The following is a 27,466-nucleotide window of genomic DNA, read 5'->3' as shown; positions in this document are numbered from 1 at the left end:
AACCATACTTAGAACACCGCGTTTTCAATTGATGATGAGTGCTCTCATCCAGATGCGTGATTCAGCAGGTAAATTCATACAAGCTCGCGCTTTACTTGATACCTGTGCAACAGCTAATTTTATTACTGAAAATTTGACTAATAAATTAAAACTTCCTATGCAAAATTGTTCTATTCCAATCGGGGCTGTTAATGGAATGCAAACCCTTTCAAAACATGTCGTACAAATAAATTGTCAATCTTTAAACGATAAATTTCAAAGAACATTGTCATTTTTAACCGTTGATGAAATTGCAGAATTAAGTCCGAATGAAATGTTTCCACGTAATAAAATATGCATACCTAAAAACATAATACTCGCTGATCCACAATTTCACATACCAAGACCTGTAGATGTCCTTATCGGTTCAGGTACCACACTTTCTCTTCTATCTGTCGGACAGATTAATCGCTCACAAAATGATTGTGATTTAATACTACAAAAAACACAACTGGGCTGGGTCGTAGCGGGGGGAGTCAATAATGATAAAGATGTATTTCCTGTAACTTGTCAATTAACTGATCTATCGAGTCAATTAACCAAATTTTGGAATATTGAAGACCTAGGTTCTAATGATTCTCGATCCTTTGATGATTCTACGTGTGAGACCTATTATCAAAATAACACTACTCGCGATACTGACGGTAGATACGTAGTAAAATTACCCTTTCGCGTAGACGATGTCGATTTCGGAAATTCTAAACAACTAGCTTATAAAAGATTTCTATCCTTACAGAGGAGACTAAATTCAGATTCCTCATTAAAGGCTGAATACATTAAAGTCATGAACGAATATATCGATCTTGGCCACATGGTACACGTACCGGATGATAGTGGACCTGGGTATTATATGCCCCATCATCCGATAATTAAAACATCTAGTACTACCACCAAGGTACGCGTTGTATTTGATGCTTCAGCTAAAACCGATAAAGGTATCTCATTGAATGAAGTTCTACTAACTGGACCTACTATACAAGACAATCTCTTCACTATTATTTTGCGTTTCCGCACCTTTGTTTATGCTATGACTTCTGACATCGCTCAAATGTATCGGCAAATCTGTATTCATCCGGATCATCACAAATTTCAACGAATTCTTTACTATCATAATAACAATATTAGCACTTTTGAACTTAAACGAGTTACGTTCGGGGTTTCTGCAGCCCCATTTTTAGCTATACGCACCGTAAACCAACTTGCTGATGACGAATCTCATAATTTTCCTGTAGCTTCAAAAATATTAAAACGAGATCTTTATGTCGATAATCTATTAACTGGATCTAATTCTTTGACCGAAATTTTAAAATTGCGTGATGAAATCATTCAACTGGTGCGAAAAGGTGGATTTGAACTCAGACAATGGGCTTCAAATCATCGACATGCACTGGATAATTTCGATCAAAGAACTTTAGATTTAGATTGTGCTATCAATGATGATCCAATTTCTAAAACTTTAGGCATTGCATGGAATTCTCTAACGGACGAATTTATTTACACAGTCAAACCAATTGACTCGTCGCGAAAAATAACTAAGCGAACCATCTTATCTGATATTGCAAAAATTTTCGACCCTATCGGAATTCTGGGTCCTATAGTATTAGCGGCAAAAACTATCATTCAAGAATGTTGGAAATTAAAGGTCCACTGGGATGAAGCGGTCCCACAAGAGCTACATTTACACTGGTGTAAATTTGCTGAACGATTACCTCTGATTAAAGATTTTTCTATTGAGCGCAATATTTTACTTCCCAATCCGACTGACATACAATTGCACGGATTTTGTGACGCTAGTAAAGTGGGCTATGGTGCTTGTATTTATATAAGATCAGTAAATAAACGCGGAAACGTACTCACAAAATTAATTTGTTCTAAATCCCGAGTTGCTCCCATCAAAGATGTTACAATTCCAAAATTAGAATTATGCGGAGCATTATTACTTGCTAAATTATATAAAGACACAATTCCCTCCTTTGACTTTGATATTTCTAAAGTTACGTTTTGGTCTGATTCAACTATTGTACTTCAATGGCTCAAACGGTCTCCTAACTCTCTGAAGGTCTTTGAAGCAAATCGCGTAACAAAAATTCAAACTCTTTGCAGTAAAGTCGAATGGCGACATGTTAGAACCAAAGACAATCCGGCAGATTGTTTATCTAGAGGTCAACTTCCTTCTGAATTCTTAAATAACAAAATGTGGTTAGAAGGTCCCACGTGGCTCTCACAGGACTCTCTTAATTGGCCTAACTTAAAGCCTGCTGTTCCTTCCGAACTTCCAGGTACTCGAAAAATTACCTGTTTATTAGCCACTACTGAGAATTTGTTTAAACGATTTTCATCATATTCCAAACTTATAATTTCCCTTTCTTATTGTTTACGAATGTTAAAAAATAATGCCTTCAAATACAAATCTTTAAGCGTAGAAGAAAAATTATCAACTGAAATAAAAATCTTGACTATGATTCAAAACGAACAATATTATTATGAAATCGAACAAATTAAGGAAACCGGAGAGACTAAGAACTTACGATTGCGATGTCTCAATCCATTTATCGATTCAGACGGACTACTGAGAGTAGGAGGTCGTTTGAAACATGCTCCTATATCTTTTTCAAAGAAACATCCTATTTTATTACCTTCACGTCATTATGTTACCGATTTAATTATTAGAGAAACACATGAAAAATTATACCATTCAGGTATACAGAGTACGCTTTCAAATCTTAGACACAAATTTTGGCTACTAGACGGTAAAAACCAGATCCGTAAAATTGTAAAAAATTGTGTCACATGCATTCGACATCAGCCTGTAATACTGCAAGGTAAAATGGCTAATTTACCTAGATCTCGAGTCACCGAATCAGCGGCATTTTCCCACGTGGGTGTAGACTACTTTGGACCGCTCTTTATTAAAGAACGTAAATTCAGAAACAGAACAAAAATTAAAGTCTATGGATGCGTCTTTGTTTGCATGGCTACTAAAGCTATACATTTAGAAATTGCTAGCGATTTAACAACAGAAGGTTTTCTCGGGGCATTTGGTCGTTTCATTGGTTGACGAGGAGTTCCAACTCACGTCTATTCGGACAATGGTACTAATTTTGTAGGCGCAAATAATCAATTGAGAGAATTGTATGTGTTATTTAATTCAAAATCCCATCAAAATTCCGTTAACGAATATGCTGTACGCAAAAACATTATCTGGACGTTCAATCCTCCACTATCTCCTCATTTTGGTGGTATTTGGGAAGCAGCTGTAAAATCGTTCAAACACCACTTTAAACGAGTGGTAAAAGACCAACTTCTCACTTTCGAAGAATTGAATTCTCTAACCATCCAAATAGAATCTATACTAAATTCTCGTCCTCTCTGTTCTCTATCTAGTGATCCTAATGATCCTATTGCCTTGACGCCTGCTCATATTTTAATAGGACGTCCTCTCACAATGCTGCCTGAAAATGATTTTTCTGATGTTCCAGATAACAGACTCAATGTTTGGCAATTCATTATCAAGGCTAGACAAGACTTTTGGAGACGTTGGTATTTGGAATACCTCCATGAACTTCAAATTCGGCAAAAATGGCATTCCTCTCAAGGAGAAATTTCAATCAATCAAGTCGTCTTATTGATGGATAAAAACCAACCATGTATGCGGTGGCAGCTGGGAGTGGTGGTCGACATTCATCCAGGAGATGATGATGTGACAAGAGTAGCTTCAATCCGAATGGCTCAAGGGATATACAAACGAAATATCACTCTACTATGTCCTTTACCAATCAATTCTTGAATTTTATAAAATCAAACATTGTAATCATGTAATGTAACTAATTGTAAACACTATTCATACCATCTTGCTCAGCCTTCGCAACGGGGGGAGTATGTTTAACCGATAGAAAAAACATTCAATAGAAATTTATACGAGGAGTTGCGCCTTCGGGCTTGATCGCTCCAACTCGTGTAAATTCGTGTCACACCATGGCTGTCGCTCATGCGCGCCCTGGTTAGCGGGAGAGAAGCCGGCTCGCGTGGCGGGCGAAAAGCAGTTGTGCTTGGACGCTTGTACTAGTACGACTACTCTGAGTCTATCGTTTTCTGATTTATCACGTATAATACGCATTTACTTTAACACTTAAAATTTTCATTAAATATTATTAATTTCATTAATTTCAATTACCAATTAAATTCTCGAATCATTAAATTTCATTAGTAATTATTCAGTGAGTTAAATAAATCAAATTAATAAGTGACGCCACGCGGTTATTACGCGCCATATTGAGAAAGGATTGCATCAGCCACGCGGCTTTAGTCAATCCATAGTTAATACGCAATACTTATAATAAATTACATTAAATATGTAAATTCATCGTTCGACATTTAACCATCATTCTATCAAATCAAATGTCATCAATTATTCAATTCTGACGTCAAATTATCTAATTAGTTCCTACACTAATAATTATAATCTATCAGTATTTACACTGACGTTGTACGTCGATTAATTAGTATTGCACTATCAATCGACTCTAGTTAACTTAAAGGTTAGCGTCAATTCACGAATTCTGAATTAACACATTTTGCGTTTCTAAGAAGGTTGAGCTCACCTCGTGTTGATTGCGACGGCAATTTACACATAGTCTTATTCGCACTACACGCTTTGCGTTCTTACTTGTACATTTTTTCATTCGAGGAGGTTTTTTCTCAGTGCAACTGAGTTTTCCTCCTCTGGGGATAAATAAATCTTCATTTTATTCCCCTACAAATCGACGCACAATTTATTTAATATCCTAATCCCAAATTAACTATAATTTTTAAAACAATTACGGAAACTATCCTAAGTGGATAGTTTTCGACAAAACAAATTTGACGGAAATTTTCAATCATTGGCTCCTTGTTGAGCAGCGGCGCGACCCAGAAATTAGTAAGATAATAATTGATTTATAAAATGATGAAATCGCGTCCGATCTTGTTAAAACCTATGAAGTACGGCAGGGATTATTCCACCGAAAAATCCCTAGGCGAGGTAAAACATTATGTTTACCTATTGTTCCATGTGCTTTTAGGTGGTCGGTAATAAATCATGTGCACGAGTCAATCATGCACTTAGGATGGGAGAAAACACTTGACAAGGTTTGCGAGTATTATTAGTTTGAAGGAATTACGAAGTATGTTCGTAAATTCATTGATAACTGTTATACCTGTAAAGTTTCCAAGTCAAGCTCAAGGCAAAGTACAAGCAGAGCTTCATCCTATTCCTAAGACCAGCATCCCTTGACATACTGTGCACATGGATATTACAGGTAAATTAACGGGTAAAAACGATTTAAAAGAATACGTTATTATTTTGATAGATGCATTTACCAAATTTGTTTTATTATGTCATTCTCGAAAAATAGATAGTTTCAATACTATTAAGTCTCTGAAAAATGCTATATCATTGTTTGGCCCACCGACCCGTATAACTGCAGATCAACGTAGATGTTTCACAAGTAAAGAATTTCAAGAGTATTGCACCTCATAAAACTCAAAATTACATCTTGTAGCTACGGGTTCAAGTCAGGCTAATGGCCAGGTAGAATGCGTAATGAGTACCCTAAAAAGTATGTTTACTGCAGCCGAAACGAGTGGAAACTCTTGACAAGCAGTTGTAAACGAAATTCAATTAGCAATTAATTTTACTACTAATCGAGTTACTAAAGCTAGTCCGTTAGAATTGCTAATTGGCAGAGTAGTTAGACCTTTTGGTATGATAGTTGATCAAGACGATAAAGAAATTGATATCTCTGACGTACGACAAAAAGCGATTGATAACATAGAAGTTAATGAAAAATATGATAAGATTAGATTTGATAAAAATAAAGCTAAAGTAAACAGGTTTAAAATAGGAGATCATGTTTTGATTAAAAATGAAGAACGTAATCAAACGAAACTCGACAGGAAATTTAGAGGTCCATTCGTAGTAGCAGAAATACTTGATAACGACAGGTACAAACTAAAATCTTTAAGTAATAGTAGAAGTTATAAGTATAGTCATGATAATTTGAGAGAAATGCCTGAGAATTATATTTCTAATGAGTTGGATGTTTCCTCGGACAATGAAAGTTGTGCCGAGGAGACTGTTGGTGTTGGTCCTGAAATAGGGACTATGGTTGAAAATGAGACCACCAATGACGCAATGCACTGATGGCTGGCTGCAGGTCGTGGACCTGGACTGTTTTTGGTATTTCTTATTTCGCGCATGCATCAGTGTGTAGTCGCAACTGCAAACTAAATTAGTGGCTAATGTTAGTTTGATCAGGGTGCGATGGGCAGCTGATGATGTGGCGGGCAGGTAGTTGTGGCAACTACGAAATATGTTTGATACTGTATGTGGCATACAGGGTAGCCTAGAGATAGTGCAGAGGTCTATTGGTGGAGAAAATAAAACCTTGTTTGATTATTAAATAATAAGGAATACTGATTGATGGCTTTTTCGATCTCTTGAGTACTATACGATAACTATTGGGGATAATTAATAATTTATGGATTTTTGTTACTCGAGAGGACTTCTGAATCTATTTTTTTTTTCTGTAATTTCACTGTTGTAAAGTGCTTTATGATAACCGATCGATGTTTTAGATACACCCAAGGACGTGTGATTGTCAGAATGGCCGTGTCGGAGAGTAAAGTACAGTGGAGTATTTCTCTGGCAATCTGATGGGAATATTCTTTAGAATAGTAATATTTTTGTAATCCTCAATAATTAAAGAATGTACCCTTACTTCGAGTATGGTTGTAAAAATAAGTTTAACTAAATTGTTTTATTGCGGTAGGCTTAGACCTAGGTCGACACATGGTTGTCAACGTAGTCGTGGTCACATTACGATAGGGGTATCATAAATTACCAAGGGAAAAGGAAATATGCAGTTGTCATATTTTTTGAGAATCTTTGAGAAAACAGTCTTATTCTGGAATCGAGATCGTACAGACGTCCTGGTGATCACGAATTCGTTATCCTCCTAAGTCTGAGTGTATTGCAAAGCAATTTAACATCGTATCGTATTTTGTGTATTGTTGTGTTAGTGATAAGTGATAATTAATGATTGTGTTTATTCCTGCAATACGAATCTATTTTACTCATTTTTATTAATTGACATATTGTAACCCCGCATATTAATTTGATTGTAATAACAAAAATGAACGTACACGATAATTCTGATACTCCAACAATTATTCCTGACTTACCGACATATATATATATATATATAGATAAATATTGAATTAAATTGACAAAAAAAAGTTTTTTTTGTTTAAAATATAATTTTTATGAATAAAACCTAAATTTATAAAAATGCAGGTGTAGTTTTTCGAAAATTGAGTGAATTTTATGTATTGTTTAAGTAAAGTGAGCTTGTAAACTAAATATATATCCAAAAAAAGAATCTTTTATTTAGAAAAAAATTGATAATTTGGTAGGAAATAAAAAAAATTGAATTCTGAAAAAATGCAGTTGTAGATTTGGGTGTAATAAAGGCCTGCATTTTTTTATTTTTCCTAATTTTTTCTTTTTTTAATTCTTATTGCTTGCCCAACATTCTAGTGATTTTTCAAAAAAAAATAATTAAATGCAGGTCTAAATTTATTAAAAAAAAAGGTTAGTACTCAATTTCAGATTTTTTTTATCTAAAAGTGTTGATTAGAGCACTCGTCAAAGTTTTATTTTCAAAATTTCATCGCGAAAAAAAAATCATATTTCATTTACAAATAAATGCACTTTTAAGTATTCAGAAAAAGAACAACTGCCATTTTTTTAATTAAAAAAAATCGATTTTCTCGCTGAAATATCGATTGTCAAAATTTTCGATTGTCGGTTGTCGGCTAAGTTCACAGTCATAAATATAAAGATTGTGGCCCTTACAATATATTTTACTTCCACATCTTCCTTCTGATTCTTCATCATCTTTAGGTGTATATTCCTTCAAAACAAATGGCTTAAACGTGTAAAATTGTTTTGTCAATTTTGACATTTTCAGACAATTAAATTTCAGTATGCCTTATTTTAAACAATGATGTGCGGTAAGTATGTATTTAGATTAACTGATTAACTTGACCAAAAAAAAATAATCGACAAACGATTTAAGCGCGTCCTCTCTACTTATATACGTGTATTTAATTTTTATTTACTTATATTAATTTTTTAATTTATATTCTAGTCAGGCATTGAAATAATTTTTCGAAATTTTTTAACACTAAACCGCGTGCAGAGGTTGTTGTTGTTGCGGGTAACTTCGACAAAGAAAAAAATAGAGATAATGCAACTACCCCGGATCCCGGAACTAGAAACAAAATGACTATCGAACAATCGAGAATCGATTTCAACTTTCATCATAATCGATATTTACTTTTTTATAAAATCTATTAAGTTCTCAAAATTCATTTTTTAAATTTCAAATGTAGTTACTCAAGGGGCACAAAAATTTTTTCGCTGATGTTTTAAGATGTTGAAATTAACTGAAAACTGTCAATTTTTTGATTTTTTATATAAAATCAATTACAATAAAGAAAATTCTTTAAAAATTTCCACTAATGACTTTTTAATTTTCACATTCTGAATTTTTTAAATAATTTCATTGTTATGAAATACTCAAATAATTTCTAATGTCAGTTAACTTAAGTATCATAGTGTTGAATTTAAGTTGACAATGATTAATTTTTGACTTCTTGTTAAATAAAATCTTCCAAAAACTCAACCTTTTTTTCCGACGTTTTAGTATTAATATTAATGTTACCTTTCAAGTTAAAAATATTATCATTCCCTCAGTGAAGTTTTCTTAAATAAAACACAAAAATTTAAGTTTTATTAAATTAATATTCAGAAATACTAATTAAAAAAAAAATTAAATTTTGTTTTTGCAAGTAATGTTTAGTTGTAAAGATTATTGTCATTTATTTTTTTTCAATCTTTCAAGAAAAGAAATTTTTATTGTTGATGTACGTCAATTATTTTGATAATAAATCAAGAATTTTTTAAGTTTTTGAATACACAAAAAAATTGATCATCACTACTGATTTTTCAAAAACCTAAACTAAATTATCAAGTAATACCTACATGTATTGTAGTTTACCTACCTAAATCCATCAATGAAATAACGTAAAAATATAGATAACTATTTATCATAAAAAATTTTATTCATAGTTTTATATAATTACAACCTTGTTAAATATTTATCAAGTAGTTTCAATGTTTTGCTAAATTCGATTCATGGAATTTTCGATTTCTTACAAAAAAAAAATCAAATGTTTATCATCACAACGCATTATTTCTTCAGGTTTATAGTCATTCGAAGAAATTATATCAGTGAAAGTTCAGTAAATTTAAGTAGTTAAAAGAAATACATTCAATTCATTGTGAATCAATTATTTATTAAAATATAAAACCACAAAAGTTTAGAAGTTATTCTTACCACAGTTAACAATGGTGTATTGAAAATATAAATAAAATGCTAAGTAACCTAAACATAACAAAAATAACATTAATCTAAGCCACTTTTATTAATAATAATAAGTAAAGTTTTTATATTGTATTTTATATAATCTAAACTCATCCAGCTATCATTCATTTTCTAAATTAAATTAGATGTTTTTAAATGTTTATAGTTTATTAAATAATATTTATCTATTTTAATTTTGGATATCTTGAAATCTTATTTCCATTGAATATTAAGTTGCAAGAAAATTTTCAATATTTAGGATTAACAATAGAGTAATTATATATTGAATTTTGCAAGAAATTTTTTTAAAAGCTAAAAAATTTAATGTTACACACTGAGAGAAAAAGTTTCTTTTGAAATAAATTGGCATTGTTGTAACAAGATATTAATTTGTCGAAAATTTTCAACAATTTATTTCTTAGGTGAAGAAATAAAAAATTTTCTCAGTAATTTTTTTTTTTGAAAAAAAAAAAAAATAAATAACTTTAAATAAACAACTTGTGAATTTCCATCCAAAATTGGTTTTTCCTAAATCTAGAAAATTTTTTTTTAACAAGAAAGTTACTGTGAGAAAAATTTTTATTTTTTCAGCTAAGAAATAAAATTGTTTAAAATCTTCAACAAGTTAATTTCTTACTGAGCAACATTGCTCATATTTTTCAATAAAAATTTTTTCTCTCGGTGTAAATATTAATTAAAAAAATAGACATTTTTTTTGCAAAGGCAAAAACTATGTTAACAATTCTTTAAATATCAATCCAAAACTACCAAAATTTTTTAGAGTCTAATGAAACTGTTTTAACATAAATTTATAATATGAAAATTACTATAACTATAATTAAGAGTTTGATTGAATATCTTTGGCTGTTTAACAATATTTCATATCATAAAAATAATTCAAACAAGTCACAAATGATTATATGAAGTAAAAATATATTTAACCTCTAAACTTTTAAGGGTTGAACATTTAATCAGATTTTAAAACTATTAAAAATGTAAATAATTAATAAAAAAAATTGGCATCAATACTTAATCACTATTATGATCACGCTGTTTACTTGATCATAAATCATACAAAAGATCTACAAAATTTTATGAAGTCTTGATTCGAAAAACTTCCATGGTAATTGTAATCGAGCAACCTGTCTCCGAGACTTAGCAGCCCAATCTGGGTGGTGATGTTGCAAAGCTTTCCAGCACAAGTATTCAAGCTTCGGAACTGTCACCCAAGCGCTGTGTACTGCTGTAGAACACGACTTACAGTCCTACATAAACAAAATTTTAATATCCAATAATGGATAGCTCCAATTCCGAGTTATAATTTGTAATTAAAAAAAAATTAAAAACAATTACCTCTCCACACCGAGTATTTTGATCACGGAATCCTCCGTACACAAACAACTGTCCTTCCGGAGTAGCATACATTGAATGAAAATCAACAGGAATCGGTAATACAGTTCCGAATCTTGCGAGACTCGTCCATTTTTTGTCATTCAAATTTAATCTCCAAACGTCACTGTAAACATTGTAATTCATTTCTCCGCCAGAAATAATAATATTTATGTCACCGGACACCGGATCTGTGTACTGCGTTAACGCAAAGGCTCCTCGGTTATTCTTCGGGTATCGCGGCTTATGTTTCTTATCTCCGTAAGTCTCAACACTCGTCCATTTGCGTGTAGTTAAATCAAATGCAGGAAGTTTCTGTTAAAAAATAAAATAATTCAAACTAAAATTAATCAATACTTTATAATAAAGTCAAAATTATGATACTGAATTTAACAGACATCTAACAATTTTTTAGATATTTATAACAATAAAATTTTAATGAAAAAAATTCGACTAGTAGAAATTTTTAAAAATTATAAGTGTGAATTTTTAAAAATATTTTTTTATAATTCATTTTTTATGATACTAATATTGAGAGACATCTGATAATTTTTAGAATTTTTTTAGCAAATTAGTTACTAGCAAGAAAAATTTAGTTAAAAAATTCCATCTTTAGAAGTTGTAAAAAATTATAAAGGCAATTTTTTAAAATTAATTGTCTAAAGTTAGTCTATTCAAAAAAAAAATAGGAAAAATTGTCAAGTGTCTGATAATTTCAGTGTCATGAATTGTTACAAAAATTAAAAAATTCTAAGAATTGTTAGATGCCTGATAATTTCATGAAACTGAAGTTATCAGACATCTGTAATTTTATGATACTAAAGTTAGCCGACGTTTTTAATTTTTTGATTTTTTTTTTTTTTTAATAATTAAATTAAAACAAAAAAATTTTTTTTTTAATTTCACTTGCAATTTTTGAAGTTTTTTACAAGTGAAAATTTTTTTGTAATAATTTTTTCAATAAAAAAAATTCTAAAAATTTTTAAACGTCGGCTGACTTAATTTTCATTGTAATTTTTTGGACTTTTACCACAAATAAATTACTACTAAGAAAACATTTTTTAAAAATTTACAACATTAATCATTTTTTGATATATCTTCTACAAGTGGAATTTTTCAGAAAATTTTTTTTTATAACAATTTATTTGCTGAAAAAAATATTAGAAATTATATATGTCAGCTAACTTTTAGTATCATGGAAATTTCAGTATCATTCAAAATTACCTGAAAATTATCGACGGCTTCTGCCTTGCCAACGACATAACTGAAGTTTAGGGTCTCACGAAAAATATAAATTTTACTTCCATCGTATACTAAAGTATGACCTCGTCTTCTTTTAGGTTCATTACGATCCAACCCAGTGCATTTATACACAGATTCCCATTTAAAAGTCGTCGTATTGAGTCGATAGACGTCAGAATACTCTTTGTGATCTCTGATAGCTCCAACAGTGTAATAATAGTGATCATGAATTATGAAATTAAATGGTTTGGTTGACAGAGGTATGTCTCCAGTTAGAGGAGTGACAACCATAGTTTCCTTGTCCAAATCGAATGTTTGCATATGACTTGTACGATCTAGCAATGATTCCATGAATGTCAAAATAATCAACTTTCTTCCGTGAAAAGCAACACCAACCAGCGAATTCATTCGAAGAATGAGGCAGCGTCCTTCATACATATACCGCCACAATCTTGTTTGCAAGTTGAATACCATCAAGTTTAAATGATGAACACTAAAACTGTACAAATTTTCTCCGTCGCAATACAGTATTGGTTCCGTGCGACATTTCGGCAAAACAGCACTGTTGGTGACGTATTCAACGAACTTGAATGGATTACTCGAATACATATTTAATAATTATTATAAATTACAAACTTAAATAATTATTATTGAAATATTTTCACTGTATAGGTTACCAATTCGTTGATATATGAATAATATGATTCATAGCAGTTGGAAGGTTGGAACGCAACAAGTGACGCGGTAAAACCTGCGTCTGTTTTTTATATACATGTGACAATACACACAACGCCACCTGGTAACTACACTCATTTGAATCATGTGATAACACTTGATCGTTTCTTATCTTCATCTTATCTTCTATTTATGATACTGAAGTTAACTGACAACTGTCAATTTTTTAAATTTTTATTTCAAATTAATTATAATAAAAAATTAAAAAATTTCCACTAACAATTATTGATAAATTTTCACATGTGGAATTTTTTTCTTAATAACTTAATTGCTATAAAATTATAAAAAAATTTCTAATGTCGGTTAACTTCAATATCTTCTTCTATATAAGACTACAATTCAAGTATAAAGAAATAAATTACTCATTTCTTTTAATTATTGAAATTTTGTATTTGTTTTTTATTTTAAAGCTTTGGTAAACAATTTGAGATACAAATTTGTTATTTGGAACCAAAGAATTAATTATTTTCTTTTTATCTTTTTCTCTTTGTTAAAAATAAAATTTACAACAAAATACAACGTGATATAATCTATACAAAAAAAATTTAACTCTATAATTCTATTATTTTTCGATTAAATAAGTTTCGTGTAAATGAGAAAATAATTAAAATTTTTTAAATAACATTAAAGTATGTAAAAGATTATATGGAATCAAGTAATGAAATTAATGAACACGTGATTGGAATATTTTCCATGAGATTCCAAGTGACATTACTTCTTCTTTAGTTTTTAAAGCTAAATTCGGATAATAGTGCAGAACAGCTAGCCAACAAATATCTTCTAACTTCGGAATAGAAAGCCAGGTTGAATAAACCGCAGATGAACATGTATCCTAAAACATAAATTTTGTAAAACGTTCATATTTCCCTACAAAATTTATCCATAAGATTAATGAAGATTAAATTACAAGAAAATAAATACATACGACACCGTTCGAGTTTCTTATTACTCCTCCAAAGACAAATAACTGACCATAAGGTGAAACGGTCGTAGAATGTTTATCACCTATTTCAGACGGCATCAATCCTAAGTATTTCCATTTGAAACTTGTGAGATTTAGTTTCCATACATCACTATAAATACCATTACTCTTACTATATCCCCCTGTTAAAATGGCATTCATATCACCAGTTAGTGGATTCCTGTACTGAGTTACATTGTAATCCAATATTTTTTCTGGAAAATGTACTACTTTGCTTTCATCTCCATGAGTGTTTACCATTTTCCAGGTAAATTCTTTTAAATCAAACTGCGGAATCGTCTATAATAATTTAAAGTATTCAAGGATTAAATATTTAATCAATATTCTTAATAATCGATGAAAACAATGTGTTACAATTGACAAGTTTGAAGTATTAGAGAATGTTATGATAATGAATAACTAATATTTATTAATTTCAAGTCTTAATTAAAACGAAATTCAAATGTAAAGGGTATGAATATGCGTTAACGGATTATTTGAAGAATTGTTTTGTTATTTAATGTAATTGTGAAATTGTTTTTAAATTCTGTTATTAATTTTATGATACTAAAATTAACACACATCTATCAATTTTTTGGATTTTCATAACAATTAAATTCTTATAAAAAAATTTGAATAAAAATTTCCACGTCTAAAAATAAAAAAAATTATGTGCAAATTAAAAAAAAATATTTTTTTTTACCACAATTGAATTGTTATAAAAATTCTAAAAATCTTCAGATGTCTACTGATTTCAGTATTTACATTGTATACGGTAATATATATAAATAATATCATTTGATTTTAATACATTTTGTCTGTTATATCTAGATACCTGATAATGTCGGAAGAATACTTATAATACTGAAATCGATAGACATCAGACAATTTTTATAAATTTTTTAACTAATAAAATATAGAAAGAAATATATATTTAAAAAATTCCATCTTTAGAAACTCTAAAAAATGATGAGTGCAGTTTCTTATAAATAATTTTTTAGATCTAGTGTATTATTCTAGAAAAATTAAAAAATTGTAAAGTTTCTGCCAATTTCAATGTCATATAATACTTTCGCAATGTTGTATTCATAAGTCATAAAAAAAGATCAACACTAAAGTTTGGTTTTTACACTTGAATTTGATTGAATATATTATCAATAAAAAAAATTAAGTTAGTTAATAATAATTACATCAAAAGGAATTATCGCCATTGCCTCATCCAGAACAAAATGTTTATCAAATATAAGAATTGATTTTCCATTGTAAACTAAAGTAGGTAGAGATGAATTCAGAAGACGACTCTCGAACTCTTCGCTTTTATACACAATTTTCCATACTTGAGTGTTGGTGTTCAGCTGATAGACAGTAAAGTTGTCTTCTCCAAATTTATCAAATTGTACTGTGTATAAAAAATTTTCATGGCGAATCATATTTTTTGCTGTTGAATGTTCTGGTATCTCTCCGCTTGTATTATGAACAAGAACACTTTTGTTTTTCAAATCACATATATGTAAACAGGATTTCAAACTTGGATGTATATCATCAAAATTAAAGTGAGAAGTGCAAATAATCAGAAAATTTTTTTCATACATTACACCGATTATTCTCTGCATTAGATTATCTGATAAATTAATTTTGTCTTTATTCATCAACAATTTCCATTCTTTTGAAGACAAATTATAACTCCACGTATCTTTAATAAGAATGTTCATTTCTAGAGGAGCAGTCTGATTATCAAATTGACGAAAAAAAGCTGTTACTGTACCCATTCCACCGAAGATGTACAAATCATTGCCATTACTGTAAATTGTTGAGCTTACTCTACCTTCTGGGCGTGAAATACTCTTCGCAAAATGCCGATTAAATTCAAGTGGTTTGAATTGATACATTTTAATAATACGTAGATAATTTTTTACAAAATTATTTATTTAATCACTTCGTTGTCAATACAATCCGTTATTACGTAAAAGATATAACAATTGAATCGTTGAGAGGTTATTGTCAAGATATATTCGGGATCCAGAGAAATTAGAACCGATGGAAATCAATATGTAACTCCATCTATGTTGAGTTTTATTACAAATATTTTTTCTCAATGTTTTAGATAAAAAGTGGAAAATATTTTACAAATAACAAAAATATAAAAATTGTAATAATAAATATTTTAAAAGTTTATTGAATCGGGAAGCAATTGAAAAAATTCAAATTAAAAAAAAATATTAATTTGAAAATAGATTTACTTCATCTTATTTTTCTAGAACATCTTGTAATTGTTAAAGAATTTTTTACAGATCTGATGAATCAACTTACTGAGAGAACAAAAAAATATTCAGTGTGTTTACATAGAACCATAGAAGTTAACCCTTCGTTGGTCGGGTGCCACAACTTAGTCCTAACAGAGACTATACAAAACGTAATGTTTTTAGCAAGGTGCAATATCCCAAACGTCTGATATCAAGATAAGCACATGTAAGAAATGTGACACTTGCCGAAAATTAGTTTTCATAAAGGTTACTTAATCCTAAAATGTATATGCTAGAAATGAGATGTCTAAAGAACGTTCATGTTAAGAAACGTTATACTTCAAAAATGTAAAGCTTCTAAAAGCGATAGCATCACAAGTGTGCCATTTGTAAATCGTTCAAGGTTCTAAACCTGATCTTTCCCTAACGTCATACGTTTAAAAGAATTCAGCCGCGTTACCGACTGCAAAACAAGTCAAATTCAATCGATATTATAGATTTCTTATGATACTATACCTGGAAATTTTCGTCTATAAAATCACACTGTCATATGTACAAACGTCAAAAATTTTATTTGACAAAAATTCAAATCAGAATGATATTGATGAGCAAACTTAAATCCTCTTTGAGTTGTGAGAACAATGACATTAAAGTTAGCAGTCACTTGACAATTAAAAAAATTTTTTTTAACAAACAAATTTGTTACAAAAAATTATTTAAAAAAATTGCATTTTTAATTTTTTTAAATGTCTAGATGTCAAATTTTTTTTCTAATTTTTTTTGCCATAATTGATTTGTTACAAAAATTTAAAAATTATTAAATGTCGGCTAATTTAATTTTCATGTGATAACACAATAGTTGAAAGTCACAGGACCATTTGATTGTAGCATAGAGAACACACTTAATTAATTAAAAGTTTCAATAATTTCGAAAAAAATAACCAATGCAACAGCGAATTTAATAAAAAGATAGGAGAATGTAATTTTTATTTAAACATATATATACATACTTATATAAACTTTTAAGACATATGTATTATTTTCTAAATTAGTTGACGAGCTGAGTCAAAATATATCCAAATTTTTCAAAAGTTTCGTCATGAGGACCAATGCAATAGTTAGATTCTCATACGATTCTCTACTATTCAAACACTACATCAATTTCATAAAAAACTTCCATTGCATAATAGTATTCTGGTGGCTGTAGAATCACGCCTGGAAAAATAAGTTTAACACTTTTAGTTAATGCTATTTCTATAATCAATTTTTTAGTTTTACATGGTGATATTAATGCCATCGAATTTATGTACACCATCTTTTTATCGTCTTATTTTATTTCACAGAACATAACATTTTTGGTAGCTTTGATTATTCGTTATGGTACAAATTTTTCAAATATTGTCTTCAAAATTTAAACAATCTATCTATCAGATCTCGATTAGATCCTTTGAATAATGGACTACTATATCGCGTTACTAATGCCGGAAGGTCGCATCTCAACATCTACGCCCTTCTGGCCCTGCAGAACCAAAAGGGCGTATAAAAAAATTTTTTTTTACTGCAATTAGCCTAAAAATGTTTATAACATATAGATCTGTAAGGAAAGTGAATAAAAATTGTTTTTTTGTATACGCCCTTTTGACTTTAAGACAAAAAAATTCTGAAGGCATAAGGGCGCATAATTTTTTTTTTAATCATAATTAATTATTAGCCTTAAAAAAAAAAGAAAAGTTATAACAGTTATATAGACTCCTCTGCTCATTTTATTTGAAGAGAATAAATATTTATATTTATATTTATATAATTATTTCAAGAAAATAAGTATTTTATTAAAGAAACAAAAATATCAATTTAGCTAGTATAGGCACTACTCCGATGCCGTCTCCATTATCATTATCTTCTGCTTCTAAAAGTAAAAAGTAATAAATATATATTTCTTGTAAATCTAAACTTTGAAAAAATACTTTAATCTTAAAACAAATTCATCAGTTTTTACCATCATCAAAGCATAGATTTTTATAATATCGATGGTATTTTCTTGGCATAATCATATATATCGAGAGTTTTCTAATGCAACCACGTATCACGATTTTTGAAGATGAAAGGGTTCAACTGAAAAATTAATAATTAATTATAAACGCGTTACTGAAAAAAAAATATTAACCAGATTAATAATAAATTCGATAGTATTTTTAAAAAATACATTTGATAAATATTGCTTTTAGATGAATATTAATTTTTTATAAGTTATTTTTCACCTCATCTCTAAAATTGACATTTTTGAGATACGAGGTTGCGTCAGAAAACCATCGACATATGATTTTGTAATTTGGAAAATTAAACATAATTCATTACACTTTATCAGTGGAGACATGATTATTGTCAATAGAAATGAAAATTTTGTACTTGAGTTGAATACATTTTTCTTCAAATAGAATGTTACTGTTATTTTGGTTTTTTTAAATTCAAATCCATATTCTTTTTGGATAAAATGAGTTAAAAAGTTATTGTTTTTACCGGTGTTATTTTTATTGATGAAATTGTTAATAGTATTATTATTATGATGATTATTATTATTATTACTATTATTACTTTATGACATTTATCAAATACTTTTTTTCCAATCAAAAATAATTATCGTAGTAATTAAACCCGCGAGTGGATTCCAATCGTGATAATGTCTAACTAGTTTTACGTTTAATTTCTTAGGTATAACATGATTGAGCCAAATATCGAGTTACAATAGTGTAAAAGAGTTAGCGGCTGTTAGATTAAAATGATAAGACTAATTATAAAATTATGCATTGAGAGAAAAAAGAGCTCGATTCAACGCGACTTGGCTCAGTTTCTTTACATGTTAGATTTTTATTAACAAAACAATACTGTCTATAAAAATGTTAATTATTATTTAATATTTAATTTTCGAATTATGTTATTATTATTATTAATTTTTATTTATCAAGTTATTGTTACTAGTATTATTATTATTATTGATAAAATTTCTAATAATATATATTAGACGATGTGACTTTGGTCAGATTGGTCAGATTGAAATTCATATAGGTTTTTTCATTATCTGAAGAAATCTACTGCATCAACGGAACTCCTACAGTCGATATGGCCGATTGACTTTTTAAACGTATGACGTTAGGGAAAGATCAGGTTTAGAACCTTGAACGATTTACAAATGGCACACTTGTGATGCTATCGCTTTTAGAAGCTTTACATTTTTGAAGTATAACGTTTCTTAACATGAACGTTCTTTAGACATCACATTTCTAGCATATACATTTTAGGATTAAGTAACGTTTATGAAAACTAATTTTCGGCAAGTGTGTCACATTTCTTACATGTGCTTATCTCGTGTTGTATAGCCCCAAACTGGCTATAGTAAATTTATTTTGTTCTTTTAATTCGCCCGTTGGAACGCGGTAGGGCGTTCAACTCGCTGTAAATTGATAAAAGCGGGAGAATAGGTTTAAATTTGAATAGGTTAAATCGAACAATATACGTTTAATAAATTTAAATCACTCTGGTTATTTTAGTTTAATTTAGATTTGCTTTGCGCGCGAATCTATTATTTATTATTCAATAGGTTACAAAAAAAAAGGTACCGACAATAATTTTGGTTGAAGTAAATATTCGCGTGGCGTGCTAAGGTATTGCTTTTTTTTAATAAGTGTCCTCCTGTTCCTTGGTTTTGGACTCCCTTGGTTGAGATCTTCGTGCTTTTGGAGTGGGAGAGTCCTAGAGGGTAGTGAGGGTAGTTGCGCGCGCCTCTACAACTCTCATCTTCAGCTAGCATCCCTTCTCAAGTTTGTAAAAATGGGACCATGCAGTAATGACGTCACGATGACCCTTGACGTTCTCAGGTAATTTGCACCCTGCCCGGATGTCTGGATTTTATGACCTAGTGTTGGTTACTCGAGTAATCCCTTTTTTAGTGAACGTTTTGGAAAATAAGCTTCTCAAAAGATTATGACAATAAAAATTAATAAAATAAGGATTCTCTGGGTTTTCTCAGAGTCGTAAAGAATATTCCAAAACGTTCAGTATTTTATTCTAAGTGACCATTACCTTTAACGTAACTTATTTTAACATAGTAATTTTTTTCCGGCATGTCTAGACTAAAAGGACTGTACTAAAAGTTTCGTGAACCTTGCCTTGGGAATTTTCGGTAATTATAATTCGTCTATACCCTAAAATTTATGATAGAAAAATTCCCATACTTAACAATAGAACTTAAAATAGAAAAGGTTTACAATATTTTAGAGATTCTTATTTTTCTTACTGATTCTATTACAAATAAAAATACATATATTTTAAATCTTACTGGGTTTTTCCCGCTATTATTTATTGCAGCTATCTGCTCATATGTAATTCTATATTAATATACAGAGAGCGTTGTGATAAATCCTTTCGGATTCACAACACTCGATATCAGACGTTTGGGATATTGCACCTTGCTAAAAACATTACGTTTTGTATAGTCTCTGTTAGGACTAAGTTGTGGCACCCCGTTGGTCGCGCTATGAGCGAATCGCCGCCTAACAACTACTCAACCTATAGAGACTCGCTATAGTGCGAGCGAGAAACTAAAAAAAGCGCGACCAACGAAGGGTTAAATTTAAGTTACAAAGAACGACTAATTATTCAAAAATTGTTATTTGAAACTAAATGACCAGACCATTCCTTTGATCTAACACTAATAAAAAAAATTAACTTGATTCAAGAAAAAAAATCTTGAACCAAGATCATTATTTTGAAGAGTTTGATAATTTCTATTCAAACAGAAAAATTCTTAAACTAAGAAATTTTGTTTGATTCAAATAAATTTTACTTATTTCAACTATTTTTTCGCTTGAGTCAAAATGATCAAACTCTTCAAAATAATGTTTTTGGTTCAAGATTTGTCCTATTAAATCAAGTTAATTTCTTAATTAGTGTATATTTTCTATGTTAAAAACTATAATCAACTTTCAATGATCTTAGAAACAAGTACAATTTATACAAAAAGATTAATCCAGGAGTTCAATTATTTTTCATTCTAATTAAATTCTTTTCAAAGCAATAATAATTTCAAATGTATTATTAAAAATTTGAAAAAATTATCAAAATCAAAAAATATTGGAACATTTAAAGTATCGTATAAAATCTAGTAATCAATTTAATCATTAGTTAGTGATTTGAAAACCTTCCATGTGAATCCAAGTGCTATTACTTCAGTATCAGTTTTTGAAGCTATATCTGGAATATGTTGCATAACAGCTTGCCAACAAATTTGTTTTAGTCTTGGAACACAGAGCCAGGTTGAATAAATCTCCGACGAAGATTTATTCTAAAATAGAAATTATTTAAAACATATATATTATTTCCTACTAAATTTAGTCAGAAGATTAATTTAGAATGTGATGAATACATACTACGCCGTTTGAGTTCTTCATTATTCCTCAAAAGATGAATAACTGACCATAAGGTGAAACTGTCGCAGCAGGTTTATCACCTATTCCAGACGGTATCACTCCCAAGTATATCCATTTCATACTTCTGAGATTTAATTTCCAAAAGTCGGTATAAACATTATCATTTCTACCTCCTGTTATTCTTTCTGTTTGTTTCCAAGGGGGTTGGGTTCCTCCAAATATAACAACATTTACGTCACCGGTGTTTGGGTCTGTAAATTGTGTTATGCTAAAATTTACTCTTTCCATTGGAAAGACTGGAAAATGTGATGTTTCATTCTCATCTCCATGAGTATCCACAATTCTCCAAGCTTCGCTTTCAAAATCAAATACTGGAATGCTCTGTAATAGTTTAAGTTATTTAAGCATAAAATATCTTATACCTTACTTTAATTAATAGTAAATTTATCTGTTACAGTTGACTACTCTCAAGAAACAACAAATTATATAACAATAATAATAATATTTACTCTCAAAGGGATAAATGTTTCTCCAGTATCCAGATTAATATATCCACCAATAACAAAAATGGACTTTCCATCGTAAGCTAAAGTATGTTGAGATGATACCAAATAATTGCAGTCCTTGGAGTCATCATACTTAGAGAAAACTCTGAATTCGAAAGTATGCGAATCTAATTTATAGATATCAAAACTGGTTTTTTTTTAAATCCGGCAAGTTTTATACCGTAAACACAATTTTTATGGCAAATCATGTTAGTTTGCTGCTGAATCAATTGGTTGTCTTCCAATTTTATATCGAATACCAACTTTTTGGCTTTTATAATTATATCCAATAAGACCAATTTTATGACTTGCACGCTTCTAACCAGGCTGAGTGGCGTAAGTGTAAATCATAAGGAAATGTGGAAAAAATATTGTGGTAATTATTTTGTCACTAAACTAGATCTGATAAATGTAATCCCTCCTTATTTATCACTAAAGACCACGTTTTCTTTGACAAATCGTAAGCCCATAGATCAAGAAAATCAGGCTTGTGTCTTGGGGGAGGTACACTGTTGAAGAATTCTTGAAAACGGGCACTAGTAGGATCAAATCCACCGAAAACGTACAAAAGTTTCCCATTGCTGTAGATTGTTGAGCTTATTCTACCTTGAGGTCGTGTGGCACCTATAACAGTATGTCTCTTAAATTTGTACATTTTTTTTAAACACTTTAGATTTGTCTATTTCACTGATATGTTAACTGCAAAAAGTTTGTATTAGTTACACTAAACAATATGTGTGATTTGTGACGGCACTAAGATTATAATGAAGCAAAATTACTTAGGCTACAGTTAGAATTAGATCCAGGAATTAGTTATTCAATACAAATCAACACAATGCTCCCTCTACAAAGTTTTATACTTTGCAAGTGTTTTTCAATGATTTGGACAAGAAATAAAACAATATTTTACTAAATTACAAAAATGTCACGATGATAATTATGACAAACGAAGATTTAGAAAAGTGACTGAATTAGAAGACGAAACTTAAGAAACTAACGATTTGAAAAGAAATCATTAAGAAGAAAAGTTTTGTAGTGGGGATTTTGCAATTAAATAAGCCTCATTTTTTTAAGCATACCTATAAATTCTAAGAAATTCCATCGATTCGTCATTTCATTGTGTTCATTCTTTGAAAATCGATAGTAATTTAAGATATAATTTTGTCACTTCATAACTACTTATTAACTATTTTTCTTCTACAAATCCGATAAGCTAACATATTGGAATAACAAATATATTCGATAAGCCTACTGTATTAAAATAAAATTAAATTCATGAAAAAAAAAAATAACTGTTCTATGAAACCAAATGATTAAAGTGGTTTTGAGATTTTATTTTATTTATTCAAAATAAATGAATTTGCAACGAATTTAGAATACAATATTGTTGACCTTGATACAATTTATACGCAAATTATAATCAAAGAATCCAATTATTTTTCAATTTATATAAATTCTTTTTAATACAATAATATTCAGATTCGGGTAGGGGGCGTGAAGGTGTACGGACGCGTGTATAGGCAGGTGTGACGTTTTTTACTGAAAGCATAGATCTAAAAAATAAAAGTGACGCAAAACAATAACAATTAGAAAGCTAAAAAAGCCCTGATCACAGATAGCAAATAGAAAAGTGCGCAAATCGAGGCAGGAGTTCCCTGAACATATAATTATCTAAGAATATCTTTGAGGTTAGGTTTAAGTGAGATTTCGAGCTCCAAGGAAGGAAGCTACCTTTCCCAAGAGCCCGCCTGCAACTATGACAATTAAATCACAGAGGGCGACACTGGCCGCAATCGTGAAGACGAAGAATCAACAAGCAGAAGATCCAGGTGAACAAGTGCAAAAGCGAAGAGGCAGGAAAACAAATGCTGAACGGTTCCAACGGAGTAACAACAACAACACACAACCGATATTCAGCTTTCTTGCACCCAACAGGGATATGACTATGAGCAATGACGGAATCATGACTCGCAGTCGCTCACTACAGCAACTTACTGGAGCGGAGGCGACAGGTGATGTTCAGGTGGCTCCAAAAGCCACAAGTACGCCTCGCAAATCAAAAAAAGTACGAGAAAAGGACAACCAGGCGGATGTTGGCACAGACTCAGAAGAATACGATGAGGAGGAAACAGAAGAGGATGCAAACGCTACGATCATCTCGGCCGGAGAAACTTTTAACTCTCCTCACGTGTGTGAATGTTCCTGTGGGTTGATAAATATACTTGAGAGTAACAGAGTTAAGCAGGAAAAGGCTATCAGCTTGCTCCAGCAGGAAATCGCGGAGCTACGCACAGCTATGGCAGCATTAGTCCAAAAGCAGAACAAGAAAAATAAAACGCAGGCACAGGTAAGCCAGAGACACGATAACAACCCTGTGCCGTCAAATCCCGATGGGCAGAGGCTCTTCAACGAACTCACAGGGAGGTAGGCAGACTCCAAGGTACAGAGTCAAGAAGCTAACAGCATGAGGAAGAGATCTGGAAGCTCAAACAGGTATGTTAGTAGACACTCCGTCTCAAGAAGCACGGAAGAACCTCAGACAGCCAAAAAGGTAGCTCGATAGTTGCAACAGGTAATATGCAGCACTCGGTCGAAGATGCAAGTGTAGCTCCCACTGCAGAAACTATCAGTAGGCCGGGTAGAATGAGCCAAGGTGAGCTGAGACATGAGATACAAGAAAGAAGATATAGGAGGAAGAATATTGTAATCAGTGGTGATCTTGATGGTGACTGGGCATCACCAGAGACTGCAGGAAGAAAAATCAAAAAAATGTTTATGGTGGAGCCTGGAATAAGAAGGATTAGACAAATCAAGAGAGGCTACCTCATTACTCTTGACCTGTTGAACACCAAAAAGGCAATAATGGCTCAAAAGAGCAAGTTGAAAGGCTCCAACATTTGGATTAATGATGACCTGACACCTAGGCAGGTTGAGACGCAGAAACGGTTAAAAAACCTCGCAAAAAAGCAGCAAAAAGCAGGAAAGAACGTTTGCAGCAGGTACATGAAGCTCTCTATAGACGAGGCCTGGTGGAGGTGAGATGACGTGGAAGGAGACTTAGTGCCCTTTCGTGTCACCAACTAAGCGCTGCAAAGATCATACGAATATCACCCTATGGAATATAGCAGGAGCAGGGAAAGCAATCAGCGCAAGAGAATTCATCGAGAAGTCGGACATTGTCATCTTGCAGGAAACATGGATGACAGAGAAGCAAGAAGAGAGTGTTAAAGGTAGGCTTAGTAAGAATTTTAATTGGTGGTCTAAAGCAGCAGTCAAAAAGTTGGGAGCAAGAGGAAGAGCAAGCGGCGGGCAACTGATAGGAGTTAGAAAGGAGATCAAAGAGAGCTGGAAAGTAAGTGAATGGGCCTCTGGTCTCTGCTTGCAGTCCGAAGAGATGTACATCATCACGATATACAATAATTTAGGATTACGCAAGATAATCAAGGAACTCAGAAGCAAAATCTTTGAGGGGGTGGCTGAAGGTCTACTGACCTACATAATCGGAGATTGCAATGCTAGAGTTGGAAAGAAGCCAGGTTATCATGCCGGCGATGGTGAGATTCAAATGCAGTATATAAGGAACTCGCAAGATCAGCAAATTAACTCCGAAGGCCGGTCTCTTCTCAGTCTGTGTGAAGAATTAGGCATCTGCATAGCCAATGGATGCGTAAAAGGAGATACAGAAGGTAAAGTGACGTTTGTTGGAGGGAACGAAGAGCATTGCTCGTCTGTGCTTGACTTGGTCATGTATGTTGGAGTAGAAGGGCTTCAAAAAATCAGGGAGCTAAAGGTAGAAGAAAGAATCGAGTCAGATCACCTTCCAGTTACGGTGGTATTCGCAGCAGGGAAGAAAAAGAAATCACTGGAGACAGATCTCATGGCAGGTGGAAAGCAGCTACCAAAAGATAGAAGAAAAGTGAGCAGCCTAGTGTGGAAACCAGCCTCAGCGGAACAGTATCAAGAGCTCATAGCTGAAGCGTGGGAGTATATGGACTGCGATTAGAACGCGGTGAACTGGGAGAAACTAAAGGAAATCATTAAGGAAACGGCATACAACTGCAAGATGACTAAATCTACTGGTCAAGGCAAACGGGACGACAAGCCACCCTGATACAATCAAGAATGTACGCTAGCTAAGAAGCAAGTTTGGGCTTGTTTTAAAACATACCTAAGAGACAGAAGTGTTAAAAATAAGAGTGAGCTATATCGGAGCAGACGACAATTGCGGAAAATAATGAAGGAGGAAGAGAAAAAATGGAGAGAGGACAAGTGGAACAAGCTGACGGACGCCAAAAATATGTCTGAATGGTGGAAGACGATGAACACTTACCGCTGCAAAAAACTCAAAGCACCAAGTACAGACATCAGCATACAAAGATGGCATGAGCATTTTGAAAAGCTCCTAAATGAGGGAGAAAATCAAGGTGAACATAATATATCGAGAGAAATGTCAGGAAAGGAATCTGCATTCCATGATAATGAGAGCCAGGAAGACCACAGTAGCGAAATGGACACAGAGATAACAAGAGCAGAATTCCTGAGCGCACTGAGAGCCATGAAGAACAACAAAGCAGCTGGAGAGGACGGGATCCAAGCGGAATTCCTCAAGAATATCCCCAAAGAAAGACACGGTGAGATGCACAGGATCATAAATGATATCTGGGTACAAGGAGTAATGCCTGAGGAATGGAACATTGCAAGGATCGCGCCAATTTTCAAAGAAGGTGACGCCAGTAACACCTCCAACTACAGAAGTATCTCAATACTTGATGCTGGATACAAGATTCTTTCAACCATCATGGCAAAAAGGCTAAACAGATTCCTGGAGGAGAAAGCAGTATTAAAGGAGAGCCAAGCGGGCTACAGAAATGGTCGCGGGACAAGAGACCATATATTCCTGCTCAATTCTGTCATTAGTAACAGGTTGAAGCAGAAAGGAGGCAAAGCATTCATATATTTTGTCGACTATGAAAAAGCATTTGATAAGGTGCCCAGAACCAAGCTAATTGAAAAAATCGAGAAGGTTGGTGTAAAAGGCAAGATGCTCCAAATGATACGTCACATATATAGCAGCACATACAATTAGGTCACCGTCAACGGTGATAGCACGCCAAACTTCTTGTCATGCAGGGGAGTGCGTCAAGGATGTGAACTTAGTTCCGCCCTCTTCAATATATATACAAATGACGTAGACGACGTCTGGTCAACAAGGAACATTGGTGGCGTTGTAATGGGAAGCAAAAAGTACTACGTGACTAAATATGCTGATGACATGGCCCTGCTCTCAGGCACGAAGGAAGGTCTGAAAGATATGTTGGTGGCATTGGAAAAGTACGCTGATGACAATGACTTGGTGGTCAACACCAAGAAAACAAAAGTCATGATCTGCAGTCAAGGAAACCACACAAAGGACGAGAAAAAC

The 27,466-nt window shown here is 31.8% G+C and overlaps 3 protein-coding genes and 1 long non-coding RNA gene across 5 annotated transcripts; 1 reads left to right on the top strand and 3 right to left on the bottom strand.

Moving 5' to 3' along the window:
- Positions 1–34: 34 nt before the first annotated feature.
- LOC123266126 lies at positions 35–3,097 on the top strand. Its single transcript, XM_044730157.1, has one exon. The coding sequence runs from the start codon at positions 35–37 to the stop codon at positions 3,095–3,097; it is 3,063 nt and encodes a 1,020-aa protein (XP_044586092.1).
- Positions 3,098–10,454: 7,357 nt separating this feature from the next.
- On the bottom strand, positions 10,455–12,797 carry LOC123264767 (nitrile-specifier protein 1-like). Of its 2 annotated transcripts, XM_044728220.1 has the most exons (5): positions 12,609–12,788; positions 12,120–12,565; positions 11,081–11,210; positions 10,860–10,962; positions 10,455–10,771 (listed from the first exon to the last, which is right to left on the bottom strand). In XM_044728220.1, exons 2-5 carry the CDS (start codon positions 12,543–12,545, stop codon positions 10,729–10,731), a joined length of 702 nt encoding a protein of 233 aa, XP_044584155.1. In that variant the 5' UTR covers positions 12,546–12,565; positions 12,609–12,788; the 3' UTR covers positions 10,455–10,728. The 2 variants fall into 2 exon arrangements, with proteins under 2 accessions (XP_044584155.1, XP_044584154.1); XM_044728219.1 differs by having other exon boundaries at positions 12,120–12,797.
- Positions 12,798–13,455: 658 nt separating this feature from the next.
- Positions 13,456–15,908, bottom strand: LOC123264766 (kelch domain-containing protein 10 homolog). Its single transcript, XM_044728218.1, has 3 exons — positions 15,024–15,908; positions 13,798–14,133; positions 13,456–13,704 (listed from the first exon to the last, which is right to left on the bottom strand). Exons 1-3 carry the CDS (start codon positions 15,720–15,722, stop codon positions 13,537–13,539), a joined length of 1,203 nt encoding a protein of 400 aa, XP_044584153.1. The 5' UTR covers positions 15,723–15,908; the 3' UTR covers positions 13,456–13,536.
- A 5,398-nt stretch (positions 15,909–21,306) lies between these two features.
- Positions 21,307–23,048, bottom strand: LOC123265517. The gene is made up of 3 exons (XR_006509580.1): positions 22,009–23,048; positions 21,500–21,880; positions 21,307–21,414 (listed from the first exon to the last, which is right to left on the bottom strand). It is a non-coding gene; the product is annotated as an uncharacterized LOC123265517 (long non-coding RNA).
- Between the last annotated feature and the right edge of the window lie 4,418 nt (positions 23,049–27,466).

Source organism: Cotesia glomerata, linkage group LG5 (assembly GCF_020080835.1).
Source record: "Cotesia glomerata isolate CgM1 linkage group LG5, MPM_Cglom_v2.3, whole genome shotgun sequence".
NCBI classification, from domain to species: Eukaryota; Metazoa; Arthropoda; class Insecta; order Hymenoptera; family Braconidae; genus Cotesia; species Cotesia glomerata.
This window is presented reverse-complemented; position numbering and strand designations above follow the sequence as displayed.

Coding starts and splice junctions, on each gene's coding strand:
- LOC123264766 (XM_044728218.1), bottom strand. CDS start 15,722: ATGTATCAATTCAAACCACTTGAATTTAATCGGCATTTTGCGAAGAGT. Junction 14,134..15,023: donor TGGCGATAATTCCTTTTGAT/GTAATTATTATT, acceptor AAATTATTATAG/ACGATTCCGCAGTTTGATTT. Junction 13,705..13,797: donor TAAGAAACTCGAACGGTGTC/GTATGTATTTAT, acceptor TTTATGTTTTAG/GATACATGTTCATCTGCGGT.
- LOC123264767 (XM_044728219.1), bottom strand. CDS start 12,746: ATGTATTCGAGTAATCCATTCAAGTTCGTTGAATACGTCACCAACAGT. Junction 10,963..11,080: donor AACGCAGTACACAGATCCGG/TGTCCGGTGACA, acceptor AAGATTCGGAAC/TGTATTACCGATTCCTGTTG. Junction 10,772..10,859: donor AAAATACTCGGTGTGGAGAG/GTAATTGTTTTT, acceptor TTGTTTATGTAG/GACTGTAAGTCGTGTTCTAC.
- LOC123266126 (XM_044730157.1), top strand. CDS start 35: ATGAGTGCTCTCATCCAGATGCGTGATTCAGCAGGTAAATTCATACAA.